Raw genomic sequence first — 26,862 nt, 5'->3', positions numbered from 1 at the left:
CCATTGTTATTTTTACAAATTGGTGACCCCAATTTAGACAGGGTTGCAAAACATACAATCTTTGCTTTATTGCTGTTTGTTGTTTGCTAAAAATATTATATTACCTAAAATAATTCTTTGAACCTTTTTCTTTTAAAATGGCTATATTCATACGACTCGTCATTAGTGTGTGCTTTAATGGCCAACACTTTTCGGCAGTGTTGAGTAACAAACATGTTTAATATTGCAACTTGTTAAGCTCTAACTAAAAGACTCTTGAGAATATCTTTAACAAAATTAGAGTATACAATTTGGTTCGATCGAAAATTATATAAAGAACTTTTTTTTTTTTACTTTTTACTTAAGGCTTGGCTTGGCCGTTGGGAGTATTTTTTTTCTTGCCTCTTTGGTTTCGTGTCTCTTCGGTTCTCTTGACATTTCTTTCAGCGTGTATCTCCACAGGGAAGACGTCGGAGGCAACCAACAACATCCTTTTGTGTGTCCGTATTTATATGATGCTATATGACTGTACCCAGTGTGCGTGTTTGTGTGTGTGTGTGTGTGTTTGTGTGTGAGTGTGTGTACATTAAGAAAACTCAATTTCAACTTTTACTCCACAATTCATGTGGAAAAGTTGGCTGGCAAGGCAAAAATAGAAAGACAAACATTACACCATGTCTGTCTCAGTTTACATCTACCGCTCCCGCTCTGTCTTCCTCACCCTTCTTCCCTATTTCTCTTGCTCTCTATCTCTGTTTCTTCAGGCATTTAATTGAAATATTTGATGTAGAATTTGTTTGTTCGGAATTTGATTAAAAATCATAATAAAAATTACATAAATATAAATGAAAAATGGTCTAATAATTAAAATGAAACTTGTTTGAGTTTTCCCTTTTGAGTTTTTGCCAACTCATCAATAAATCAAAGCTAAAAGCAACAGGAAAACGTAGCCCAAAAAAAAAAGAAAAGGTTTTTACAAAGAAATCCCAACTCGTCAGCCTGACAACAGCTGATTGATGATTGCCAAAATTACAAATTACACACACACACACACACACGCGCACCCACACAAATCGTTTCCAGAGATACCACAAAAAAATATAAACGAAAGTAAAGAAAAGGCTAAAACCTAAACCACAAGTAGCACCAGGAGCCAATTCACTTTACATGGCAATGATTGATTATTTCAATTAAAAGACAAAAGAATGAATCGTCCAAAACGAATGATATAGAAAACGATATGTACCAATATATATTATTAATATACTCGCCTACAAAATCGTTATTAATCGAATAAATACTTCAAAATTTAATTTGTCAATACTATTCGTAAGGCTTTTCTAGGAATCCTTGATGTTAGGCAACAATATCGTCATCTAATTCTAAATCTGTTTTATCTCCTCCTCTCTCACTTGACTCTTCGATTTCTTTTGGTTTCCATCACTTTTGGGTAAGCAATTGAACGAATTCGTCAAAATTTAGTTTGCCATCCCCGTCAAAATCGCCTTCACGTATTATTTCATCCATCTCTTCGCTGTTTAGATGCTCACCCACGGCAATGAAGACTTCGGCAAGAGAATTCTTGTCTATATAGCCAGTATTAGCTTTATCGAATATCCGAAATGCGGCCCGCAATTCTTCCTCTTTGAATGGTTCTCTCATCTTCCGTTGCATCATTGTTAAGAACTCCTCGAAATTCATGGTACCCGATCCATCCATATTCACTTCATTGATCATTGTCCAGAGTTCTGCATCGGTTGGCTCATGACCCAAAGTGCGCATAAACATAGCCAACTCTTGAATGGTAACATGACCATCTTCAGCACGATCTAAAAGTGCAAAAGCATCTCTAAAATGTTCCAAATCTTCAGGGCTCATATCAACAGAACGATTCATATTTGCAAATGGGATAAAACTACAAATTTTGTACTGCTACCAAATCGACAGATAGAGAGTGAGAGAGGTGAAATTTTGCTACGAGGTTAGATGTTTGATTTGTTTGGCTTTGTTTGCTTTGGTTTTCATTTTTTCATTTCTGGGAAATTGAGCAGCTGTTTTTTTTTTTCCTCTTCGACTCAACCTTGCCCCGCCTTTCTTATGTTAGATAACAGAAAAAATATCAAATTTCCGCTTTTATAGAATTCAATTTGTGTTGCTAGATAAAAAAAAAAAAACCAAAGCAAAGCAAAGAAAAATGAAATCAATCACAAAATAATGTTTAACAAACAATAAAAAAATAGATCACTCATTTACTTCAAATTCTTCAGATAGCAATTACGATAAATCAAAACGATTAAACCTTCACTCTAGAATGGAAATTAATCATTAAGTTGAGGTTCAAAATCATAAATCTCTTTCATAACTGAATGTTTTGAAATTTACCAATAATATTTATTGTTTTATTTATTCGGGACCAGCATTTTTTCTAATCTTTAAACAATTAGTGAGTCTTTAAAGTTTACAATAGCTAAACTTTTAATTCTTAAACAAGCAAAAGTTTATTAACATCTGCCTGTTGAGGTAATCTGTCTTTACAATTGATCTATTGATATACTAAACTACAGTAGGACCGACAAATTTTGTAAGCCCTTAAATGCATTATAAGTAAATTACAATAAGGGAATTGTTCTACAAACTTTGTTTTATACAAAATAATTGTTCATAGTCTTATGTTAAAGAATGTTAATAAGACAAAATCAATAAATTTTATTCATTGTATAATCTTTCTTTGTCTATCGTCATAAATTCACATAGGCATAATATAATATTCCATAAATAAATGACAGATTTTTTGGTGTTTCTCAGATTCGAACAACTTTAGTAGAGACAAGGGTCATCTTATTTTCATAGTAAATACAATTTTTTTGGTGAGTTGCACATTTTCTTGTTAAATGTCAACAAAGCCCAAAAAACAATTATTGAACTAATCCAGAAGAACAATTTATCAGTTGATTTACAATTTTTTCCATTAGCAAAACAAAATATTTGTTGTTAATTTCAGCAAATTTAAAATTATTAGAAAATATGCTTTGCCGACTCGAGGTCAATTCTTTATAGAATAAATATAAAAAACGGTTTGTTTTAAATTATGTTCTATGCCCTCGAGCCGGCAAAACATATTTTAAAACAAAATATTTCAAGCTGCAAAACATTTTTATTTACGATTTTTTATTTTCGTTTTACGTAAGTTCAAAATATTTATTACAAATGATATGACTACAATCAAGTTGGGATTATATTTAGGATTTGACTTCAGACGAATAATCAAATGCATGAGGATCTATTTCGTATCGCTTCAGACGTTCATAGTATTGGCCAAAAAAGAAAGCTTCCAATTGATAGATCTTGTAGACGCGATAGAATCCCTCATGAGTATACTTATTATTGTATATCCAAATACAATGATTGGGAAAATATCGAATGAGTTTAGTCCTAAGAAATGAATCCATATCGCACGGCAAATGATTAACTTGAAAACTAAATGGCATATCGGGTGACGTTTCACGACGTCGAACAATATGTTTTAAGACAGTTGGAATGGGTTTCTGGTCTCCATCCTGTTTGTCAGCCATAATCAATGTGGTAACCGATGATGAGTTTACTTTTGTGGCATTTTGGGCATCCTTCACAACTTCTTCATGATTAATCGCTTTGGCGTTAGTCTAAATTCAGAATGTTAGCAAAATAGGATAAAGCTTTTTTGCTCTTGTTACCTACCCATATACAATTTAGTGAAAGACCTATTATTGATATTAACATTAAATTTAAATGAAATTTCATATTGAAGACATTGGCAATTTTTTGTTACACTTATTCGAATTTTTCTCTATTTGTGATAGACAAATAACAAATCGAATGATATTAATTTTGAAGCCTACTATTACTAAATGTGTACTGATGAATAGTCCCATGAATGTGTTTCAAGTTCATAACGATTCATGCGGTCAAAAAATTGTCCAAAAGTGAATGCCTCTAATTGATAGGTTTTGTAAACGCGATAGAATCCCTCATGGACATATCGATTATTCCATACCCAAATGCAATGATTTGGATATCCATCAATATATTGTGAGATACCTTTTTGATCCAGATCACAGGATAAATGTTTTGTTTGAAAATCGAATGGCATATCGGGTTCCATTTCACGTTTAGCACGGCGCCTTACATGCTGCAGCATCAAAGAAGAGGATGAAGATGACGATGAAGATAAAGATGATGATGACGATGAAGATAAAGGTGATGATGAAGATTTCAATAAAGATGACGATGATGATGAAAAAGAAAATGATGTTTGATGGAAGACCGTTTCTTCACTGTGTCCTGTGTCTGTAGAATTCACTCTAGTGTTGAGTGGAATTGAGCTGGTGCTATTAAAGGCATCTGTTTTCCTATCTAATCGTGCAATACTTCTGCTCTCCCCACCGTTAGCCTATAAAATTGGTTCATTTTTCAATAATCATTAAAATCACTAACTATTTTCACACTTACCACTATAAAAATCAAAATAATCAGTGTTAAACACTTAAAATTTAATCGCATTTTTATGCTTCAATGGTAAATGGTTCTAATGTATATAGACGGACACAGAGGAAGACAAAAACGAAGAAGAAACGTTGAAGGGACGAAGTGTCTGCGTACTTTCAATTTTTCTTATCCTTTTACTAGCTTTATTGTTGCAAGTACATTGTTAAAACGAAAAGACACTTAATAACATTTAAAAACTTTGATTTGACATTTTTGTGGCATATTGCTGAGTTGCTGGCGTTTGTGGGGTGAAATCGATTAAAGCACAGAATTAAAGTATTTGATATATAATTTCTAGTACCTTCTCCTAAAAGTACATACAGCTGTAACATTTGTGATATTCCATTTGTAGTTAAAAACAATTCGATTAGAGTAGGAGTCAGACACATCAATTTTATTTTCAAAAAACCATAATTACAATCGATATTTATCAATCGATATTTGTTTCATTTTAATATTTTCTACTTTAGTCTACTCTAAATTTGATAAAAATAGAACGTTTATATAGGATAAAGCACACAAAGGTAATTAATAGTCTTGTTTGCTCAAGGTTGGTCTAAAAAATGTAAAAAAAAAAAACCATGAAAAGTTATAATCGGACAATCTTTTCATAGCCAAACTCCTAAGCTATAATATTAGGGTCCATTCCTTCCCTTTTCCCCTTTCTCTCTCTCTCTCTTTGCATAGTCATCTGCTCATCCATCTTTGCAATTTGCCAGGGAAATATTTACATTCCACACACACATGGCGCTGGGATGGAAAATTTCACCTGAGGGCTGACTGCAGCAACAAACTTCAAACTGGCCCTTTACTTAATTGAATCGAAAATTAACTGTTAAGGGTTGCATGGATAGTTAGAAGGAAGCTAAAATTCTTTAGGTTAGCCAAACAGCATTCCATATAAGCGCCTCTCTCTAACCTAAACCTAAGGTAAGAAAATTCAATGCCAAGGATGCCAGAAAATTCTAATTTCAAGCAAAAGCAAACGAAAAAAAAAACGACGACAAAAAATGGAATCTAAACTGGAAATGCTGCTAATGACAGTGTTCAGTCCTCCTCTCCTCTTTCTCTCTTTCCCTCTATCTATTTCTATTTCATGGTGACGTGTGCGTGTGTCCCTTCACATTTCCTTTTTAGATATTTTTTTTGCCCATTTCCGCCTCGTAGCCTTTTTGGAAAATGAAATCAATATGTGCAAGGGGGCGGGGTGATGCGAATCAGTGTATAGAGGCTGGAGCCTAGAGGCTAGGGGGTGGATACTTGTGTCAACGCCTTGATTACTGATGTCATATTATTTTCACACTTGAAATGAGCTCTCATCGATCGGGTTTGGTCTTGCTATTGGGCCATTATCAAGAGTCATGACACTTGGCTGTCACTTTACATCGCCTACTCTTTGGCAGGACATGTCCTTTGAGTGACTTTTCTAATATCCTCAACTGTCATTTGGCTAGTTCAACTCTTAGTACACTCTGCAATAGCTGCCCATTTAACACACACACACACGTACTTTCACATAAAAAATGTATTTTAAACTCAAACGATTACTACAATTATATTTAATGATATGTTTCGTTCAAGTAAGCTTCAAAAAGTGATCGGGGACCAATTGCAAATGGAAACTCTGTTCATCTTTTTCTCACCCAACTCTAGGCCCGTTCTCTACCCCCCATGAAAGAGGTCTCAAGCCCCATAAGTTTATTGCACATTCGTCGCAATTATCGCGATGTCCCTATACCCCAAATGCCAATGGATTTGCAGACAACTCACCAACCTTGTGACATGGATATTGATGGAGTTCGTCGTTATATCTGGGCATTTCCCAATCACTGCGTGTGGGCATTCAACAGTCGTTATGTCCATGAAGGGTATTATCGAGCCTACAAGACATATCAGTTGGAGGCCTTCTTTTTTGGCCAATATCATGAACGGATGAAGCGTTTTGAAGTGGCACCCCATGAATTTGATTATTATTTAGAAACGGAGTGAATAAAATAATATCAACTTAAAATAATCAAGGCTGAGTTTTCTTATTATTTTCTTATTTCTTATTAATTGTGGTTTAATTATGTAAATTTCTGCGTTGATATCAGAAAAGGTTTCGAAGAAAGAGGTTTCTATTAGGAAGAAACAACAGACAACTGCAAAGTCAAAGAGGAAATATATATTTCGTTACTTTTCCTAATGCGATGCATCCTAAAAATATATCTATAATAAACGATTTATGGATTCGAGCTACCGATTATATCATCTAAATTGTTTTTAATGGTGCTGAGTGTATAACACATTCTAAGGGCTCATCCTAATTAGTAAAGGAAAAGTTTAATACAAACAATTGACAAAAAAAAAATATATATATTCATGTATTTTTTAGACTAAGTATTGAATGCATTTATTGATTTTTAGTTTTAATATTTATTCAGAAAGAAGAAAAACAATTTTTCAATTTGCAATTCCAACAAAGAGGAAACAATCTTAATATTATCCACATTTATGCAGTTTATTTGTTGATAAGGCATTTAATCTGCTGTTAATTAATATAATCTGTTTAAATAAAAAACAATGCTTGTATTTATTCCATTACGGTCATGGTAAAATGGCTTTCCCCCTTTTGCAAAAAGCAAAAGTTTTATGGCTTTTCAAACAATAAAAAGTAGTAAACTAATGGAAAAATGGAACAAATCAAAGGATTATCCAATCAACTGTTCTGCAGTTTTTTGTTTCCCCATCACAAAACAATATTTCAGTGAAACGTTAGACTTTTATTTTATTTATATTTTGTAAATAAACAAATTGACTAAGGACAGTGGGCAACGATATCGTTAAAGTAGATACATTTTGGAATTCTTTAATCGAAAATCTAATTAAGTTAAATCCTTGAAATCTTTATTGTCTTACCGAATCACTCAGATCACTTAAAAGATTCCATGGCTAAAAGGGATTTGGAAATACAGACAATGAATGAGTTTACGACGTTGGCAAAAAACACATTTTTCCAGTTGAATTGTCAACTTTAAAGATAGTTGCATTTTTTATGTGTTTGTTGTGTCACACAAACAAATTGAATGAGCTGCCTGATGCTATAGTATGGCAAAAGCGCATTCCATCTTCGACTTTGCCAATAAAGCAAAAATTTTCTTTCCTCTTCCTGTTTTGTTGGCTGATGTTGCTGCTGCTACTGCTTTTGGCATTCCTTTCCCTACATTCGACCAAGTTTGCCAGGTTGGCACATATTTTCGCCTTTGCTATGCCAGCAAATTTGTTGCAGCCACCGACTCTGAAAACTGCAACTGAAGCTTGGAGCCAACAACACAGTTGGCATTTTTTATTGTTCTACACGCCCTTAAAGCCCCCCCGTCCCCTCTCTATGTACCAACCTCACCAACCATACAAACCTTCTGGCCCATTTTTAGTTGTTTTTTGTTTGTTGCTGTTGTTCTGGCGTGGCGTTCTGTTTTTTTTTTATTTTGCCCATCCACCCGGTTTTTTGTTTATATGCGCTCTAGCGGATCACTAGAATGGATGAGAGAGAAAAGAAGGTGATGGAGTTGGCCACCTTTCCACAATGGCAAACTAAAGCGGAGCTAACAAAAATGTTTATGTACCACCATCATCCAGAAGGATGGAAGTGCGTTGGGTCTGAGTTCTTAGTTCTTGGGGTCGGGTGTCGGGGGTCTTGGGGTCTGTTGAAGGTTTTACTGCTCACGTATGTGCAGTTATAAATTGCACTTCGTGCGAAACGTTGGCAGGCGCAAAACGAATAGTTGGAGATGGATGGAGATGGTAGTTTAGTTTGCTGTTGGGGCCACAATCGAGGTCGAGTTTGCACCAGGTGATGCAAGGAGATGCATCTCCAAAGGGCGGAAAAAGGTTGCCTGTAATAGAATTAAAAAGACAACGAATAAAAACAACAAAAAACACAGCACCAACATAAACTGAGCCAACAGAAGAAACTGAATTTGAAAAGGAACCCTGAAATTGAGTTTTAAATTGCCCTAATTAAAAATTGCACAAAATAAACTCGATAATTGCAACAAGATATATATCTTTTTTTCTCTTTTATTATATACATATATATGCGCATAAAATGAAAATTGCATATTAAAACCAGATAACGAAGATAGTAAACATTCTGCAACGACTTTTTTATACTCTTTTACCCTCTACTGATACTAGGATATAGTAATAATAAGAGAAACTCATATGAAGAATGATACTTAATTCAGCAGTTTAACGATACTGATCTTAGATTGAATCGCTAATCAATTTGTATAACAAGAAATCATATATGTCAGGAAACTTTTATTTAACATTTTTTTAGCGTATATAACTAAAATTCAGAGAAGTTTGATAATAAAGTGTTTGTTTTTGTCAAAGGAAAGAGATTGTTTGCATGTTGCATGACTTTACCTTTTTGCATGATGAAACAATTCGATTCCAACTCCTGAATGTATATACCCTTTCCATTGGTGTGGGCCATAAAAGGTGGTAGAAACGGATATGCAGCTGCTATATTCAGCTGGTCATATAAATTTGCATTAAAAATGCGGGGCATTTGGTTGGCTTGCTGTTTCGTGATCTTAACTCAGGCGCAAAATAATTGTTTAAATAAATGAAAATGAAAATATTTTACGAATATTGTGTAAGAGCGAGTGGGCGATACTTGAAACGTGGTAGCTGGTTTTTTAATTTTTGCTGCTCACTGTATATAAGAGAAAGCCATAGGCCATGTTTCACACTTTGCATAACGAAATTTTTTATTAAACTTTATAGTTGATATTTATGAAGAAAATAAATTGCAATCAATATTGTTGAATATTTTTTGTTAACGATTATTAATAGAATATTGCATATTGCAATTTCGAAAGAATTAACTTTCAAAAATAAGAATAAACTGAAATCAATTTTAAAAGTTTATTAAGTTAATGTGGTTAGTGATTTTTGCAAGTATAAAATATGGCCACATAATAATCACAAATTGTAAGTGTGATGACTGTCATCTCAGGTTTAATCTCATACCTCAATATATCGTATAAGAGCTTTTGGATAAATTTACAAAAACATTAAGTTTTTTAAGTATAACTCTAAGATGCCTTAGATAAAGCCTTAAAAACTTATAACTTTATACAAAGCAATGGAACCTGCATATACCGCTTTGGTCCTTAGTAACCTCAGAATTGTATCAGTGTACTACTATTATATTTAATCGCAGAAATTTTTAATGAGTTTTCCCCCATTAAGTTTTTTGCTGAATTAGGTATTAGTTTCAATCTAGTATCTCATATCGTTCTACTCATTAGCTGTAAGTCTACTTGATAATATAACACCAAGAAGACTAAAAGGTTTATATATACTAGATATATATATATGCCTATACGTAATAATGTACACACATTGGTATAAATACTTAAGTAGATTAAACATCTGTACAACGTAGAGTTTATATATAATAGTTGACTCAGTGATGCCGACTATTCCTGTTAAGTTATGTTCAATGTATCTCCAAATTTACTTATTGTCCAAGAACAGATTGTAAATAAAAAAAACCTATAAAAAAAATCTAGTTCTCATATCGTTCTAATAACAATAAAATCTTTCTTTAATCAAACTTTCTTAAAAACCTTTGACTTTTTAAAATACTGACTGAGGAATGGTCGAATTTATTTGATTCATTTAATAATTGATAATTGAAATGACATGTACTAATATGTTTTTTCTTCAAAACTTGGATAAAGGCAATAATTCTCAAAAAGAATTATCTACATTCCACGGTCTTACAAGTTTTTAATTGTAATATATTTAGTAAAGTTCGAGACTTTTATGAATTTAGTTTCTAAGTTCTAAATATTAGCCATTATTTCTTATAAATAATAAGATACCTTTTGTGTTTAATGTAATTATCAATAGACTATCTACTCAGATGGTGACGGTCTTTTACTTAGAGTTTCAAGTGAACTGCTTTTATCCCTTTCTATATCTTGATTGTTTTACTACTTACCAAACCCATATATCATATTACCAATTGGTGTAGAGATAACTAAAAGGAAGACTGTCAACTGGGAACTGATACTTCTCTAAGAAATTGTGTTGGTTTAAAAACATATAATTATCCAAGAAAGGTAATAGTAAATTGCAGTCAGGAAATTTCTATAATCAATAGGAAAACGATTACAATTGGTTTCTCAAAATAATTGCACTTTATTTGTCATTTCTCTTCATTTGATTGATTTAGATTTAGTTAAAACTGTTTAAATTAAGCTCACGTTCTCGACGAGCTTAACTAATCCGTTGTGAGTTGAGAAATGAAAGGAAACTTACTACAGTTGATCTTTTAATATTCCTGTTTTTATGCGGTTTTTTAAACTTTCAGAAACATATTCTGTAATTTATCATTTAATATATTTTTTTCCAAGAGATTACAAAAACCCAAAATCAGCTTAGCTTTGGCCATAACAAAATGATAACTGGATGCACACACACACACACATACACACATAGATGTTTATACACCGAGAGAAATGTAAATCCACAAAAGAAGTGGAATAAGTAGAAAAAAAATGCTGTCAGACCCTTCTCCTCGTTTTCTCTCTCCACATAGAAACCAACAAAATAGCTGGCACCTTCCCTCCTACCCACTGCTGCCCCCTCATCAACATGCGTTACCCTTGTACTCATTTCTATTTTCCCTCTTTAACATTTTCTCATGCCTTATCATTTTAATATTTAATACGCTATGCGCAAAAACCAGTAGACGAAGAAGGGAAAACATGTATATACACGTGTGTGTGTGTGTGTGTGTGGTTGTGTGTGTGTAGGTTAAAAAGGAGGGGCGGTGTTAGGAGTAAAAAACTCAACAAGGACTCTAAATATTCAGTTGAGTGTAAACTTGATAAGTTAGGTTGGTCTCGCACTCTCTCTCTTTCTCTATCACCCTCTTCCTTTCTTTGGTCTTCTCTTTTTTTGTATAGCTGCTTCCCTTCTGGCTCCCTGCATCTCTCCCTGTGTGTGCTTGGAATGTAAAACGTATGTTAAATGTATTGGTGGAATGTGGTAGAGGAGAAAGGAAGAAAAGAAAAATATTATAGGAAGTGGAAAGCAGCTACATATTATTGGATTCCAATATTAACATATTAGGCCACTTTAAATGCTTTTTGGCCTGACTTTAAACTCTTTGCCGCTAAGACGCCCTTTTGACTAACACACACACATCCATGCAACATACTCACTTACACGCACACATACACACACAGCAAACATCATGCCACTCTTTACATTGCTCTGAGGCTACGTGACGAATAACAAATTTGTGGGATTCTTTTTTTTCTTTCTCCATTTTTGGGGCTTTTTTTTTTCTTGCAACACTTTTTGATTGAAATGTTGTTGACGTGGGAGGCAGCGGTAGGAGTGGCAGGAAAAGCCCCAAGCAAATATGATTTATGACTCAACAGCATTGCAGAGACTTAACTGCAGATGTTGCACACAGCCAAAAAAACAAAAAACAATAATAATAACAATAGAAAAAAAAGATCGAAATAGAAACTTAAAAATTGTTTTCTCTCTTATTTGTTTTGTTGTGGTCTATATGGCACACTTCCTTTTCCTGATTAGGCAAAGAGAAAATGTAAGGACAAAAAACAAAAAACAAAAAAAAAAAACAAAAAAAAAGCAGCCATCAAAAGGAAAGCAATACTATGTAGGAAAAATATTCGCATGTTCTCCTCTGGCGGACCCAAAAGGCAATCAAATATTGCCCCCTAGCAGCAGCAGCAGCAACAGCAGCAGCAGAAGGAACAGCAACCGACAAGGCAAACATGAAAATTGCCAAAAAAGTATGACAACAATTCCCAGTGTTAGGATGGGGAGAGTAACGACTGAAAAATACCTTTCATGTGAAAAACTGTGCAAATAAATTTGGAAATTAAAAAACCATTAGGTTTTAGGCGAAATAAAATTCAAGTGAATTCAAATCTTTAAAACATTAGGGAAACTTTGTAGAGAACATTTAGAAATTGTTTGTTTTAAAATCATCAATGGCTATCTCAAATGACAGGGCCTGTACGATGGATTAAAATCAATTGAAAAATTTCATTAATCATACGCAGCGTTGGTCAGCTAAGCTTAAGATATTTCATGTAATAATAATGCTAATGAAAGAAATTCTAAAAAAAAAAAACAAATAAGCCATACTAAATGATGGGATTAGAAATTTGTTAAACATTTTTGTCTAAATCTTATTGTTAGTATTCCTTGTAATTTACACACATACTTTGGGACCTGTTCGCGATGAATTTTCCATGATTTCCATTGAGTTGAAAACAAGGCAAATCCTATAGGTGACCAATTTAACATACTAAAATACAACTCAACTAATTCCCATAAGATATTAAACGTCAACAGTATTTCGAAATCTAAATCAAGAGAAAAAAACAATTAAAACTTTCAATTCAAATTATAAGAAGAGTTTTGCCTTTAAGAGGTTGTTTTAGAGGTTATTTTAGAAGCCTCTGCAATTTTCTTTTATTCTAGCACTGCCAAAAACAATATTAAATTAAGTTGTTTGTAAGCGTTTGAATGATCAAATAATGAAATGTTCAATTTTAATTCGCTGGTTTAATTAAAGTGATAGTTTAATATAATATCTAATATCCAATATGGCGTTTATAGTTATTTGCCAGGGTATGAAACGTATTTTTTCTTTCCGAAAATAAAGGAAACCCCAAGCAAAAGTAGAAATTGCACTTTCAAATGGTTTTTGAGATGATGGCCGCAGGCGGGAATGAGAAGAAGATGGTGAGAGTTAGGCTAGGTGGTTAGGTGGTGCTCAGTGGGCGTAAGAGCTGGGGTAGAGGAGGGGGGAGGTGATGTCAGGTTAGCTTCAGGTGAGAGATTGGTATATTTCGGTAGCCAATTGTTTGCGTTGTGCAAGTGTCAACAGCATTTGCAATTCCCGTTGTTGAATTTTTGTCGTACCAAAAAAAAAAAGATGGAAGAAACCGAAAAAAAAACAAAAAATAAAAAACGTAAAAAACAACATCAACAAAAATAGAAAAATGCAATTTTATTTTATCCTTTCAACCTCCTTCTTTCACCCTCTTCTTTCTATCGTTTGCCACACGAAAATATGGTAATGCTTTTCTCTATTTTCTTTTTGGGTCTCCGTTGGGAAAACGCTTTTCATATTATTTCAATTGAAAAGTTTTTTGGCAATATTCACAAATCGCTTTTGGTTTAACTAGACATATGGAAATACATTCCATACATATACATATATGTGTAGAAATATACATCCACTTAGTTTTGCTTGATCCAATTTCATATGAAAATTGTTGTTTATTTGACAATATTTAATTGCATTTTAGCTGCTATTTGAGCTGAGACAGCTTCAATGTTTTTTTTTTTGTTTGCCTGTCCCGCAGCTAATTAATGTGGATCCAACGCTCAACGCAAAAGTGTCTCCCGGGCTTTCTCCTTCTCCAGTGCCATGTGCGCTATATCCTATGTCCTGAGCTGAGTTGGGTTAGTTCCTCTCTCTGGCATAAAAAATGTATGACCATCAATCTCGCGCCACTCTGACATTTGTCCAGGACTAGAAACAAAAAACACAAAAAGCCAAAAAAAAGGCAACTAATTAGAGGCAAAAGAGGAGTCTGGCAACTGGGCGCTGGCACAGAGTAGTGCCATAATAGGAGAGTGAGGGAGATTGATGAAATCTAAGCCAGCACAAAAGAGAAGCATCTTTTTCAGTTTCACCAAATAGTCGAACTGTAATTACTCTTAAGGCGACAAAGAATCTGCAGGTCTCACAAAAGCTTTTGTCTTTTTCCTACCCTAAAACAACTTAGAAATTGTCGAATTCACATTTATATTGCAAAGATTTCTTTTTAAATAAAATTCTGACATACAATTTAAAAAAGAATCCTCATAGTTAATCGCGAGATAGTATATTTTTATAATAATTTGGTTATAACAACAAATTTAAATCGTGGGAAATCATTTTTTAAGTAGTTTTCCAACACTGACCACACCAAAATATAACTTTTTATAATTGAAAAGTTGTAAACCAGTCAATAGTAACATATTATATTCCCTTCGGTACCTTAACTTCATGCAGCACTTGAGACAATAAATGTTATTACTCAATACTGTTTCCTGTAACTGGGTTTTTCTGAGTATTGATCTCACGTGAACTTTGTTTGGTGACAAAATCACCTTTAGCGCTAGTTAATGCCCAAAAAAAAATGTGCTTGATATGAAAGTGTATATTCTTATAGCGAAAGCCAAGTGTCCATTTGTCACACGTATGTGACAGCCACAAAATGTGAAGTGGAATGAAGGACAAGTTGACAAGTTGCCAGGGACAAGTTTTCATGTGCCTGCAAATGTAGCATGTGAACCAAATCTAGCTGGTTGTGTCTCATACAACGAAAAATTGACCACAATTGACGCCCCTTCTGTCGACATACGTGGACTAAGCACCTATACACCTTTAATTAGTTGAAAATAAATAGCGTTGTCCGAGCTTAATAACATACAACAATTTTTAACATGAGGAAAGTATGGAATTTTGGGACAGATGGTTAAGATAAGTTTTTATAATGAAAACTCGGTTTAAGCCGGGCTTCATGTCATTAAATCTTAATAATTTATAAGATCTAAAATCATAGGCAGCACAAAAGGTGAGCAGGTTGTCTGTATAGCTATTTCAAGAACAACCAAATTCTATCATCAGCAGACTTTGCTAAAGAATCCACAGTTGTAATGGCCATACCATATCTTCAACGCTAAAAGTAGTTGGGAATTCAAACTACATGAAGAGAAAAAAAAACAGTTTTGATTAACTTCAATAAGATCGAAATCTAGACAAACAGTTTTTATAATGTTTATTAAACGTTTTTTAAAAACGAAATGGTAATCGTTTAATAGTAATCGGATAAAAAGGCTGGGTCAAAAGTATTTATAGTTCCGATAGAGTTTCTCTTACTAATAATCAATTTATTGTCATTAAAATATTTAATTTTACAGGAATATTAAATTAAAGAACTTTGTTGTGCTGACGGAATGTATAAATGTACATACATATGTAAAATTTTGATAATAACTCAAAGGGTAGATAAATCAAAACAAATAAAAAGCAAATTAAGTTGCAGTAACTAGACAAAATCAAAGAGTTTTGCTTTAACCAAGCTAACTAAAACACTCCGAGTACTGGGAAAAACACAATGATGTTTGGATTCCAAATTCTACATATAAGTAAACTACGTCGATTTGCCGCATTAAGATAATAAGTAAAAAATAAATTCTCACATATGTAAAAGTAATGACTCCCATTAGTCCGTTAACCTCCTTTATGGCAGAGAATTTATTAGAAAATAGAAACTATGCCGCAGTGGAAATTATATGATTAAATTTGGTATCCTAAACAAAATAGAAGATGAATTATTAGTGGAATTTGTATACCGATTTTTTGTTGTTAACATTCACTCAGAATGAATGTCTGTCTTGGTCCCTCTATCTCGGTGGCTTTCGTTGTTCAATTTAAGCACTTCATATGCTAATATTTTCCAGTCATATATTTTGTTCATGTCGCAATCATTTCGTTCGCCTTTTATTTCATAGCATTTCGTTCTAGCCTTGATTGCAAGCATTTGCATAATTTAAGATGAAAATGCTCCATTTCTTTGCCTCTCGCTCTGTGCCGGAAAGTCCATTCCCTATGATGTCTCTTTACCCTTCACATGCCGCATTGTCTCGAGCTGGCAAAGCATAAAAATGGAAAATTCCTAGCTGACTGTTAAGATATTATCATATTCCTTTGAAGCTTCTTCTCTTCATTTTTTCTTTTCTCCCCTCCCCCACATCTAAATTATTAACGAAAAATTCAGAAGAAAAATTTCTCATTTCAATTTCATTTAAATTTTGCCATTGCAGAGACTCTAATTGAAAAAAACAAAAAAAATCAAACACAAGCAAAAAAAAATAAAAGCAAAAAGACAAGGGAAAAGAGTAAAGGAGCAAGGATTTTAATATCTGGACTGTGTGGGCATGTCCACAGCCAAAAGGCTGGTGCTCTCACTACGTGGACGCAAAAATTCACAGGGCAACTCGGCCACATCATCGACACGTCTGGTCTCGGCGGGCACTTCACCTGGCCATGAGCTGGATGAAATAGCCATTGTCTCTGGCACCGGTTCGAGTAGTCATCATTTCTCCTATGGCGGTTGTATTGGCAATTCATCCGATGCCAACACAACGCCAAGATATTCAACAGGTATGTGAATTAGTTTAAAAACATTTGCAAACAATCAAACAAACAAACAGAATTCAACCAAAAATAAAACAAACACTTGAATATCCCGCACGAACGAACCACAGTTAGTGAGCCACCTCTAACCAATGTAGTCCCACCACCACCACCACCATAACCACCAAAAAAATAAAACAAAACAATCCACCTTAAACCACCAAGCATCAATCAATTTTATTGGGATCTGTCAGATACTTTTCCTGCATGCTTGTATTTTGTGTAGCAGAAACATCAAGTTCATCATTCATTCCATTCATAGAGTTGGAAATTGTTCGAATTGTTTTGTTTTTGTTTAGCAATAATTGCAAATTTGTCTTGAAATAGCAAATAATTGCTAATCTGTATTACCGATTTCATAGATGATACAGATAACTGCAAAAATTTAATGCTTGTAATTTTAAATTAAAAACTATGTTCAATGTTTTGTGTAGTTCAACCATGGTGCAATTTTTAGGTGATAGAAATACAAGAATTTAAAGATCTATCAAATATTTATATTTAGTTATAAATAGTTTATCATGATGAAAGATTTCATGTACATATTTTATGCCGTCAGTTATTAATGTTTTCAGAACAAAAGCAAAATTAGATATTTAGTTGAGTAACTCTAAATTTTTTTAAAATCATTAGGAAACCTTTTTGAAATATGTCGACTTTTAGGTAAACTCTTTATCCAAAATTAGAGTAGAATAAATTTCGTCACTGTTTTTATATCAAATTTGTATTTCAAAATTATTAAAGATCCGATAAAATTTGAAATTAAAACGTTTATAAAATATATAAATTTATATATACATTTCAAAGTTTTTCTCTTCTATTGCTCATAACTTTAATATTCAAATTTGCGGTAAGAACCAATGATAGTCAAAAAAGGCATTTGGCAAAAAGTTGGCATTTGATCGCATCTAGCTTCTAGCCGCTTTCGTTTGGATATTTCTGGGTTATGGTATTGACGTCATAACTATGATTCATTACCCAGTTATGACCTTTTGCAGCAAATTGGTGTCATCATTGACGTCATTCAACACCAAAGTGGATAAACCGAACCATGTCTAGTCTTTCTATTCGTCGAACTATAAACTAAACAAACTATTTAGCTAACTATCTAAATGCTTAGGAGTCTAAAAAACAATATTAACAACTAAAATAATTGTAAGCAGGGAAAAAAATACTGTGATCTTTCAACATTTATTGAAATCTATACCAAGAGTTAAATTTACCTACAGGTTAACTTAGAGATAAGCTGTGGTAGGCGACATTTAACTGGTCAGATAGGAAAGCGAAAGAGTGTGAGCAAGAATCTGACTAATAGTGACCAGAAGACTGAGAATTGATTTGACAAAGCCTCTTAGACGACAATCTTGGCCAATTTAATATGGCGCAAAAGCACGACAGCCCTTAATGTTCTTGGTAGTAGTAGAGTGGTGAGGGAAAACGTTGTTTTTTTTTTTTTTTGGTTTCGATTGTGGCCTAGCTGGCAATATAAATCAATCAAATGACAAATATGCTTAGGCAATTGTCAAGACCAAATGGCATATGCTCCGGTTACGGTTCGATTCGATTCTGGGGTTGCTTTTGTGGTCTTGGGTTTGTCCTAATTTCATCTTGCGGTCGCCAAAGCCAACCCCCACAGATACCCACAGTCAGACCCTAGATTCATAGGCTGTCTTGGGTGTTGTTTGTATGTATGTATGTATGTGTTGTCTTAGGCTACGCCAAGTGCTTCGTTAGTTTTGCCGAATATGTTGCAGAAAAGAGAGATTTTTCTTCAATCCAAGACAAGAACACGATGTTGTTGTTGTTGTTGTTTGTTGCCCCGGCACGTTTTCTCTCTTCGGTTGCTTGGCTTACAGTTAATTTTGAATGAAATTCAATTTATCATTTGTAGGGGGCATAAATCCGTATTATTTGGGGCTCGTTAGGAACATAGACCAGACCAGACCAGTTTCAGATCCACGCCACTTAGATTTATTTGCTCGATTGTATTTGTTTTCATCTCCATTTGTGTGTGTTCTTGTCGTATTGTATTTATATTCACATTAGGCAAACTATATTTGCCTTTGAATTTGCCAATGGCATACATGACGTATGAGCAATGCATTTAATGGTCTTTAAGTGCATTTTCCTTACATATGTGTGATTGTAATTGACATTTATCGTATGAACTTAGCTTTTAATGACTAACCAAAAGGAAAACTTGTCGCTTTAACGCCCCATTAAAAAAATGGGGAGGGGATGCGAGGGAGAGGGACAGAGAGATAGACAAAGCAAAAGAGCGAGATGGGGGGAAAAAAAAACCGAAAACAACAAAGTTTTGTGTTTTTTCGCAACTTTTGCCATAATTTTTTCCATTCTCTTGCCTTTGAGCGTTGAACAATTTTTAGTACATTGCTCCTGACATTCCCCTCCCTCTTACTTACTCTCGTTTCAGTCATTTGGCTTTACTCCTCCCTCTCTTTTGCTCTTTTTTTTGTACTCTTTCACTTGTTTTTTTTTTGGCCTTTTTGGTTGGGCTTTGGAGGTTTCTTTTTTTACTTTTTGGGGTCGTTGACAAAGGCAATTTTCACTAGGGCTTTGATCAAAGTCAGTAAATTAAATTTGACTTGCACATACATACACTGGATAAAAATAAAGTGAAATACATTACAACTGAGCTCTGAGCTCTATATATAGATTATTCCTTCTGCTTTTATTTATTCTCAGGGTTCGTTTTTTTCTCGTTTTTTTTTTTTTTTTTGGTTTTGGAAATCAAAGCAAATTGAATCATTTGCCTACTTTTTGGGGCGGTTTCTATCAGATTTTTTTTTAGCTAACTGAGTGGCATAGGCAAATGGAGATAAAATTGAATCTAGTCAAAAGATAACCAAAATATATTCGGCTACATTATAACAACAAACACTGACGAAAAAAATTTCTATTAAATTTGCACAAATTTGAAAGTTATACAGTTTTAATTAAACATAGTTTCACTCTTTATTCTTTAACAGCTTATTTAAATAGAATACATAATTTTCATTATTTTGAACAGAAAAAAAAATGTTTCTTCAAATTTAAATTCTGTTAGTTAGCTTTAAAACTCAGTTCGATGTGTTCGATGACTTTCATTGGCCTTTGTTCAGTCATAACGTGCCAAAGTCATTGACAATGACTCTTTGTCTCTGGGAGCCTTAAAGCGCTTTGTCTCCCTTCATTTCCACCTTACATTCTCTCGTTTCTCCTATTTCTCTTTGTCTTTAGCCAGACATAATTGAGCTTAGAAGGTTTTAAGCCAACTGCATCATTGATTTAGCCCTTTCTAACCAACTTGGCGCTACTCTGTCTCTCTCTTGTTCTTTGTCTCCTCGTTTCTCTTTCTCTATGTTTCTGTGAGAGTTTCTGTCTCGTTCTTTCACGATTTCTAGTTTGAAAGTTTTGCAAAGTTTTATATATTTTTCAGACTTCACCGCCAGACATAGTTGTATGTGTTTTTTTGGTTTTATTTTTTTTTTTGGTTTTTGTCCAAAACTTTTTCCATTTCACATTTCTGGAACAGAATTTAAAGAGTCTTTATTTTTGGTTTGCATTTTTTTTTTTTTTTTGCCATAGCCTCCACGTCTTTTCCCCATGTATAATTAGTTTTATTTACCCACCTGGCTTCTCTACATCCACAGCCAAATACATAGATATATATACGTAGTTTTTTAATTAGAATTTATGCTCTTTGGCTTTCACTCAGGCTTTATTTTCGAGAAAGTTGCAAAAGCGATTAAAGTCCCCAACGAGACAAGCCAAACCGGGCAATGTCTTTACTTAAGTCTCTGTCTTTTTCTCTTTCTCTCTATCCATGTCTAGGATACACTCATCCTAAGTCTATCTATCTCCTGGTGCAGTTTCTCTCCTTCTGCTCGTGTTTCGGTTTCTGTTTTGTAAACTTAGCTGACAATTTGATTGCCTTTCGTTTAGTTACCCATCCATGGTCATATGTAATTTGAGTATTTCAATTATAAAAAGCAATTTGCAAGATGTTAGGCAACGGTCAAGGCGACGGAAGGGTATTAGAGGGGATATGAAGGTGTAAAGCTGGTGATGTTTACAATGAAAGGATTAGTTTACCAATTGTGCCATGATACTACATTGGTTTCTTCCACTTAACGTGTTTCACTGTAATGCAATCTACAAAATTTATCGGATGAAAGCCAAACAGGGCAATATGTACTTACATGTGGATTATGAGAGCATCATTGAATATGAATTGGATTGAATTACAGTTCATTTTGGTAGCCAATTTAAAACCGGAAAAAATTTATCCCATTTTTGATGCATTTATTCTAAAAATGCATTAATGAGATAAGACAAGAGTATTAAGTATATAAATAGACACCTTAGAAAAACGTTTTAAATTTTTACCACTTTTAAATAAACAAAATTTAAAAATTATATATCAAAATCACAAATCAGAGAGAAAATAAAGATGAAGTACATTTAAATGTATAGTTCTGAAATTATAGAAAGCTCTGTTTTGTCAGGACTTACACAATTTTGTTTGATATATGTAGATAGGCAATCCAACAGTTAAGATAGCTTCAACTTCTCTAGACAGGATCCTTAACTGCAGTTAAGAAAGCTTAAACGTCTCTAGAAAGGATTCCAACTGTGAGCTATTAATTAGTTTCATATTAAGAATTATAATCAACTAAAAAGTTTAATGAAAATCAAGAAATTTTTTGTGATTAAAGTGTTAAAGTTAATAAGTTTGCAAATCATTATTAAATTCCATAAATTGCATAAATTTTTTCATAAGGGACAATATTGTATAGAAATTTTCATTGATCTAAAAAAGTAGAAGTCATTATTTGCAGTCTCTTTTATGATTCCTCGTTTCATTCTTTTGTCTAATGCAGGAATGACTACTGCCATGTCATGGTAGTTTTTTCTTTAGCTAGAGGATAAAATGAAAATTGAATTTTGCCATCCTTTTTATACAGCGTCGCAGGTCTTTCCCGCTATCTATTCACTTCTCCTGCCATTTCTCGTTCACGTTTTTAGAGGAATTTCACTTTAAAAAATTCTTTACAAAGTACGCTAACGAAAAGGATTTAAAAATAGTTGCAAGCATCAGGACAAACAGACTTCCACTTGAGATTTGCCACAATGTTGTTGCCGATGGCTCACGGCTGGGTTTTAATTGTCATTTGTGTAGTGGGATGACATCCACCAACCAGCATCGTGGCCAAGACCAGGAGCAGGTTGATGGCTGTTTGGTTGGTTGCATGGACGAAAGAGTCAAGGGAAAAGATGGTGTAATGCTATACTGAAAGTGCGTACGGCAAGTATAACACAAAGGGCCACTTAAAGTTGGCACACACAGCAGCGCTTTCAACTAAAGGGCAGGATTTGCTTTGTCGGCGACACTGTGAATGGAGGAAGGACACGACAGGATAGCAACATGGCCAGCATCAAGAGTGGCTTTGGGTTTTGCGTTTGCGTTTGCGTTGGGCGTGCTGGCGCCAATAAAAGTCTGTAACGCAATTACGAATGCAACCAGGCTGGGTGAGTTGGTGTGCAGGTGCCTCCTCCCCCCTCCCCCCTGGCACTGGCAGGCGGCCAGGTGTGGCTCTGAGTACGCTTAAGAAAATACAGAAAGACGAAGATAAAAAGACTGATAGCGGCACACACACAGAGAGATCCAGTCTATCCAGCTAACCAGCCAGAGAGCGGTGAGGCAGGAAAAACAGTCAGTTAGATGGCCATGGATTTAGCTTTGCTCAAGTGGTTGACTTATCAACTAAAGTGCAAAGCATTAAAAAAATTACAAAAAATAAAGGACAAAAATAAAAAACCTTCTCGTTCGCCCTTTTTTTTTTTGCACATTTGCAGGGCCATTGAATGCGTCTCAAGTTGCTCTTCTCTCTCGCACTCTCTTTCCATTTTCTTTATTTTTATCTCTCTCATTCTCTCTCAGTTTGTGTGTGTGTGTGTGTATGTGACATAGACAAAGAGCATAAGCAATGGCTTGGCCCGAGATAAGCTGATATGCAAATGGCCTGAGTAGAGAAAAGAAGAGACAGAGATAGAGACAGAGACTTTGGCAAAAAAGTTAAGTTTTAATGCCAAGTAGAGCAATAATAATAAAAACTTGTTTCACTAATTAAGTGTTGCTTAGTACTATATGATGCACGTTTTGGTTGTTATTGTCGATAAGTATCTAGAAAATGGCCAAGTCTTAAGGGTTTTCGGTCGATATTAATGAAGATTATCCTTAAATATGATCTAAAATTTAATAATAATCGCTGGTTTGTTCCATGTTCTATGGATGGTATGTTCTAAAATTGAATAGAATAGTGTTGGAACAAGAATTTAAAGCAAGAAAATATTACTAAAGCCTGTTGGACAACACTCGTATAGGTTTAAAGAGTGTTGTATAACGCATTAAAAAAACATATGCCATTTTGTTTTTTAAAAACTGATGAGGTTTAAATCTTAGACTTTAAAGTAGAACAGTTTTACTTAGACTCTAAAATAGAAAAGTTTATTTAGTGTTAAAAAATGCACAAATATTTCAAAATTGGTATTAAGAAGTGTTCTCAAATTTTTCAAATATTTAAATCTGATAAAATAAATGAATTATAATGTGCGGTAAATATTCTATTCAAAATATAAAGTGGTGACATTCAATATACATTATAAGTGGTAATTTTTTGTGTGTTATAAGCTTTTAATTAATACATTTGGAATTGGAAAATATGCTCAATATATTTATGTATCTTCGATATCAATTATTGACAATTTATACATATGTTGAAAGCATATTAATATTTTGCATATTTTCCAATAAACAAATTGATTTGTTCAAACCTAATGAAAATTGCAAAGTTTTTGGCCACAAAATTGATAAATGTATTTTATTGACTTAATTGGCAATAAGCACATCGATCAGAGTCCTATCTGTCTTTGTGGCTCTAATGCAAATGAAAGTGTTAAGTTAAGTGAAACTTTTCCCATCATCCTAGTGCAAACACACACACACTTAAACACACACACACACACACACACACACATACTTAAACACAAGCATAACCATTAGGCAGATCAAACAATAAGCACACGTTAAAGCCCATGAATGAATGAGAATGACGAACTTAGCTTGTACAATGGACATGCCGGGCATATCAATCACTTGGCCTATGGGTTCTTTTTGGGCCATGTTCATAGTAAGAGAGAGACAGCCATAAACGTATTATTTTTCAAACCACAAAATTCAGTTTCTGTTTTTGGCTCTGTTTGTGGCTAAGCTCAAACTGTGCCCCAAACTGAAGCACAGAGCGAGGGCTAGAGAGAGAGAGAGAGAGAGAATTTGGTCAACTGGCATCCGTCTGAGCTATACATACATATGTTTTGGCTGGGATTAACTGGCGCAAGGGATTAACACACACAAACACTCACTCACACTCATGCGAGGAGGAAAGCGCTGGGTTGGGGTAAACCGAGACAACGACCAAGTCTGGACGGGGCCACAAAATTCACTTTAATCTTTGACCTTCTGCTGTCTGCTGCATCAGCAGCTTTTCTCTCTCTCTCTATCTGTCTCTGTCTTTGTCTTTGTCTCTCTCTCTCTCTCTCTCTCTCTCTTTCGTATTTGTGTTTTAGCCGTTGGCAAAGTTTTTTAAAGAAGCAATTTGGCAAAAATTTATGTTGTAATTACAACGCGCGCAATGCCGCAGCAGCAGCAAATTAAGTTTTGCTCTTTGCCAGCTGGCAAAGGACACAGGACTTGGGACACAGAACACAGGACACAGGAAGCAGAAAAAAAAGAGCGAGAGAGAAAACGAGAGAGGGGACGAACGTCGACCGCTAAGCGGATTACAAAAATTTTTACTTTGCTGTGCCAGTTTTTTGTCTTCGCCTACTTCTCCTTCTACATCATCATCATCATTATTATCAACTTCCTCTTTTGCCCTTAGGTGTGTATATAGGTCTATGGCTTCGAATGGCTGCTACTGATTGCCGTCCGCGTGGCAATGCGGCTAAAATTTGCCTTTTCATACACTGGCGATAAGCGCAATTGGCAAAACAACCAAACGCTAACCAAAAAGGTAGAGCAGAGCCACCGGGCAGAGCGGTTACGCAAAAGTGACTAAATCTTAAGCAATTTGATCACGTATAGGCTAAAGCTACTTACCTTCTCTTTTTTCCCACGTTTTTTTGGTTGCCACAAATAATAAATATATGCAGGCAAAAGAAATTTGGCATAAAACATTTTCCATCCATTCATTGACCAATGGAGGAGAAATTTCTTAAAAGAGTTCAATAGACTTTATCCTATTCTCTTTTGTTTGCTACTTCGACACCTAAGCTTAGTTTTATTTTAGACAACGTTTGACTTACAATTTTCAATATGATATTAAAGCGACCGTAAAATCTTTATGTAAAATAACTGACTTTATCTGCAGTAGTTTTCGCATCGATAAATAACAAATGTCAACATAAAGTTGTGCAAACAGGAGTTTTTATAAATTCTTTCCTTTAAGCTTTCTATGTCTTTGTTAAGAAGGATATTGAAATTGTTTTTAGAAATTTATATACTTAACTTGGACTTGGTCTCTGAAATTTTTAGAAATTTATATACTAAACTTGGACGTGGTCTCTGACTACTATATTTAAGCTGGAACTCTAATTAAAACATGACTATATCTCTTTAACTTTGATGACGTTTATTTGCAGTGTTCAACTTTTTCCCCCTATAAGCTTTTATTTCAATGGCTGTTCGGAAACTGCCTAAGAGCATTTCTCATTTTTGTTTCTAATTAAAGTTGTGAACTTTTTACAATGTATGGCGACCTTTTGAACATATACATTTGCCATGGGGATCTGTTTATTTAATATTTTTAACGTTTTTAAAGAAATAACTTAATACTTTCTATGCTTTTTAAGAAGTAATTTACCTTATTAAACTCAAAAGCAACAAACAATGATTGAATCAAAGAAATTATAATTAAGTTGTAATTATACACAGTAATATGTTTTTCACTACAAAATCTAAAGTTTTTGACTCAACAGAACTCAAACTCTTAGAAGTATTTGAGTTCCCAAATGGAATTGTCAAGAGAAGTATTTGAGGTAATGCGTTTTTTTATATTTTCGGTGAGAAGGGAAAAATGCATCAGAAATTCATACAGCTCCTAATCCTTCAACATAAAAGAGACACTAAAATGTTCTGCCAGTTTCGTACTGAACACATCAGTCTTGACGAATTTTCATTTGTCTCTTGCCAATCATTTAATGTGCCAATAAATGCTAAACATTCCCCACGTATTTCTCCTTTTTGCGAATGAAAATGCGTGAAAAGCTGCTTCAAGTATCAACGAAAATTCAACCAAAAACCAACAAAAAAAAAATGTTATTGGGCCATGTGATATGATTTGCACATTGCCATCAATCGTGTGTATGTGTGTGTGTGTGTGTGGGGGGGTTGAGGTGGGGGTATGCGAAGAGATGTGTGTGTATGAGTGAGTGTTGGTATATGTCCTGGTCATCACATCGTTGCCCTGCGGTAAACTATTATGACCACAATCAAATTACCAATTGGGACAGATGAAGCGAGCAATGAAATCATAACATGTTCTGTGAGAGCAAGTGTGTGTGTGTGTGCCTGCGTGTATGTGTGAGTGTGGCTATGTGGGAATGGTGCCTGATACATGCATATTTAAACCATTCTTCTGATGGTCCTCCATCCCGATAGAAAAGCATTAAAGTTGGGCAAATTATGAAATGAAAATTACCAAATGATGTCAATTTGTATTATTATGTCTCTGTCTCGATGTCTCTCAGCCAGCAAGCCAGACATATTTTCGAAAATTGACAATAAAAAGTTCAAAAGTATTCCGATGAAAGGAATTTTCCCTTTTATAAAGTTAACAAAGTATCAAAATAAATGGAGAGATTCTAGGGGTATCGGTGGGGGAATATAACAGAAAATATGAACACAGTAGTCAAGTGAATGGACAAAGGAAAAAGCAGGATAGCAGCAATAGGAATTGCTTGACATTAAATTCAATGCGATTAGGTCACAAAAATAT

The 26,862-nt window shown here is 34.2% G+C and overlaps 4 protein-coding genes across 5 annotated transcripts in view; 2 read left to right on the top strand and 2 right to left on the bottom strand.

The window, feature by feature from the left end:
• Nucleotides 1-1,203: 1,203 nt before the first annotated feature.
• On the bottom strand, nt 1,204-1,990 carry LOC6640607 (neo-calmodulin-like). The gene has a single exon (XM_047010011.1). The coding sequence runs from the start codon at nt 1,873-1,875 to the stop codon at nt 1,420-1,422; it is 456 nt and encodes a 151-aa protein (XP_046865967.1). The 5' UTR covers nt 1,876-1,990; the 3' UTR covers nt 1,204-1,419.
• Nucleotides 1,991-3,163: 1,173 nt separating this feature from the next.
• LOC6640608 lies at nt 3,164-4,752 on the bottom strand. 2 transcript variants are annotated; one of them, XM_023174834.2, is made up of 3 exons: nt 4,468-4,731; nt 3,697-4,408; nt 3,164-3,641 (listed from the first exon to the last, which is right to left on the bottom strand). In XM_023174834.2, the coding sequence occupies exons 2-3, from the start codon at nt 3,757-3,759 to the stop codon at nt 3,219-3,221; spliced, it is 486 nt and encodes a 161-aa protein (XP_023030602.1). In that variant the 5' UTR covers nt 3,760-4,408; nt 4,468-4,731; the 3' UTR covers nt 3,164-3,218. The 2 variants fall into 2 exon arrangements, with proteins under 2 accessions (XP_023030602.1, XP_046865900.1); XM_047009944.1 differs by lacking the exon at nt 3,164-3,641 and having other exon boundaries at nt 3,738-4,408; nt 4,468-4,752.
• A 1,225-nt stretch (nt 4,753-5,977) lies between these two features.
• On the top strand, nt 5,978-6,517 carry LOC6640609. Its single transcript, XM_002063272.4, has 2 exons — nt 5,978-6,083; nt 6,157-6,517. Exons 1-2 carry the CDS (start codon nt 6,027-6,029, stop codon nt 6,490-6,492), a joined length of 393 nt encoding a protein of 130 aa, XP_002063308.3. The 5' UTR covers nt 5,978-6,026; the 3' UTR covers nt 6,493-6,517.
• A 9,925-nt stretch (nt 6,518-16,442) lies between these two features.
• Nucleotides 16,443-26,862, top strand: part of LOC6640242 (cyclic nucleotide-gated cation channel beta-3) — a 55,861-nt gene continuing 45,441 nt past the window's right edge. Inside the window, exon 1 of the mRNA XM_023174766.2 lies at nt 16,443-16,771. Coding sequence (XP_023030534.1) covers nt 16,546-16,771 — 226 coding nt within the window. The 5' untranslated portion in view covers nt 16,443-16,545. The remainder of the gene's footprint in view (nt 16,772-26,862) is intronic.

The sequence above is a fragment of the Drosophila willistoni genome (assembly GCF_018902025.1).
Source record: "Drosophila willistoni isolate 14030-0811.24 chromosome 2L unlocalized genomic scaffold, UCI_dwil_1.1 Seg196, whole genome shotgun sequence".
In the NCBI taxonomy this organism is placed as follows: Eukaryota; Metazoa; Arthropoda; class Insecta; order Diptera; family Drosophilidae; genus Drosophila; species Drosophila willistoni.
This window is presented reverse-complemented; position numbering and strand designations above follow the sequence as displayed.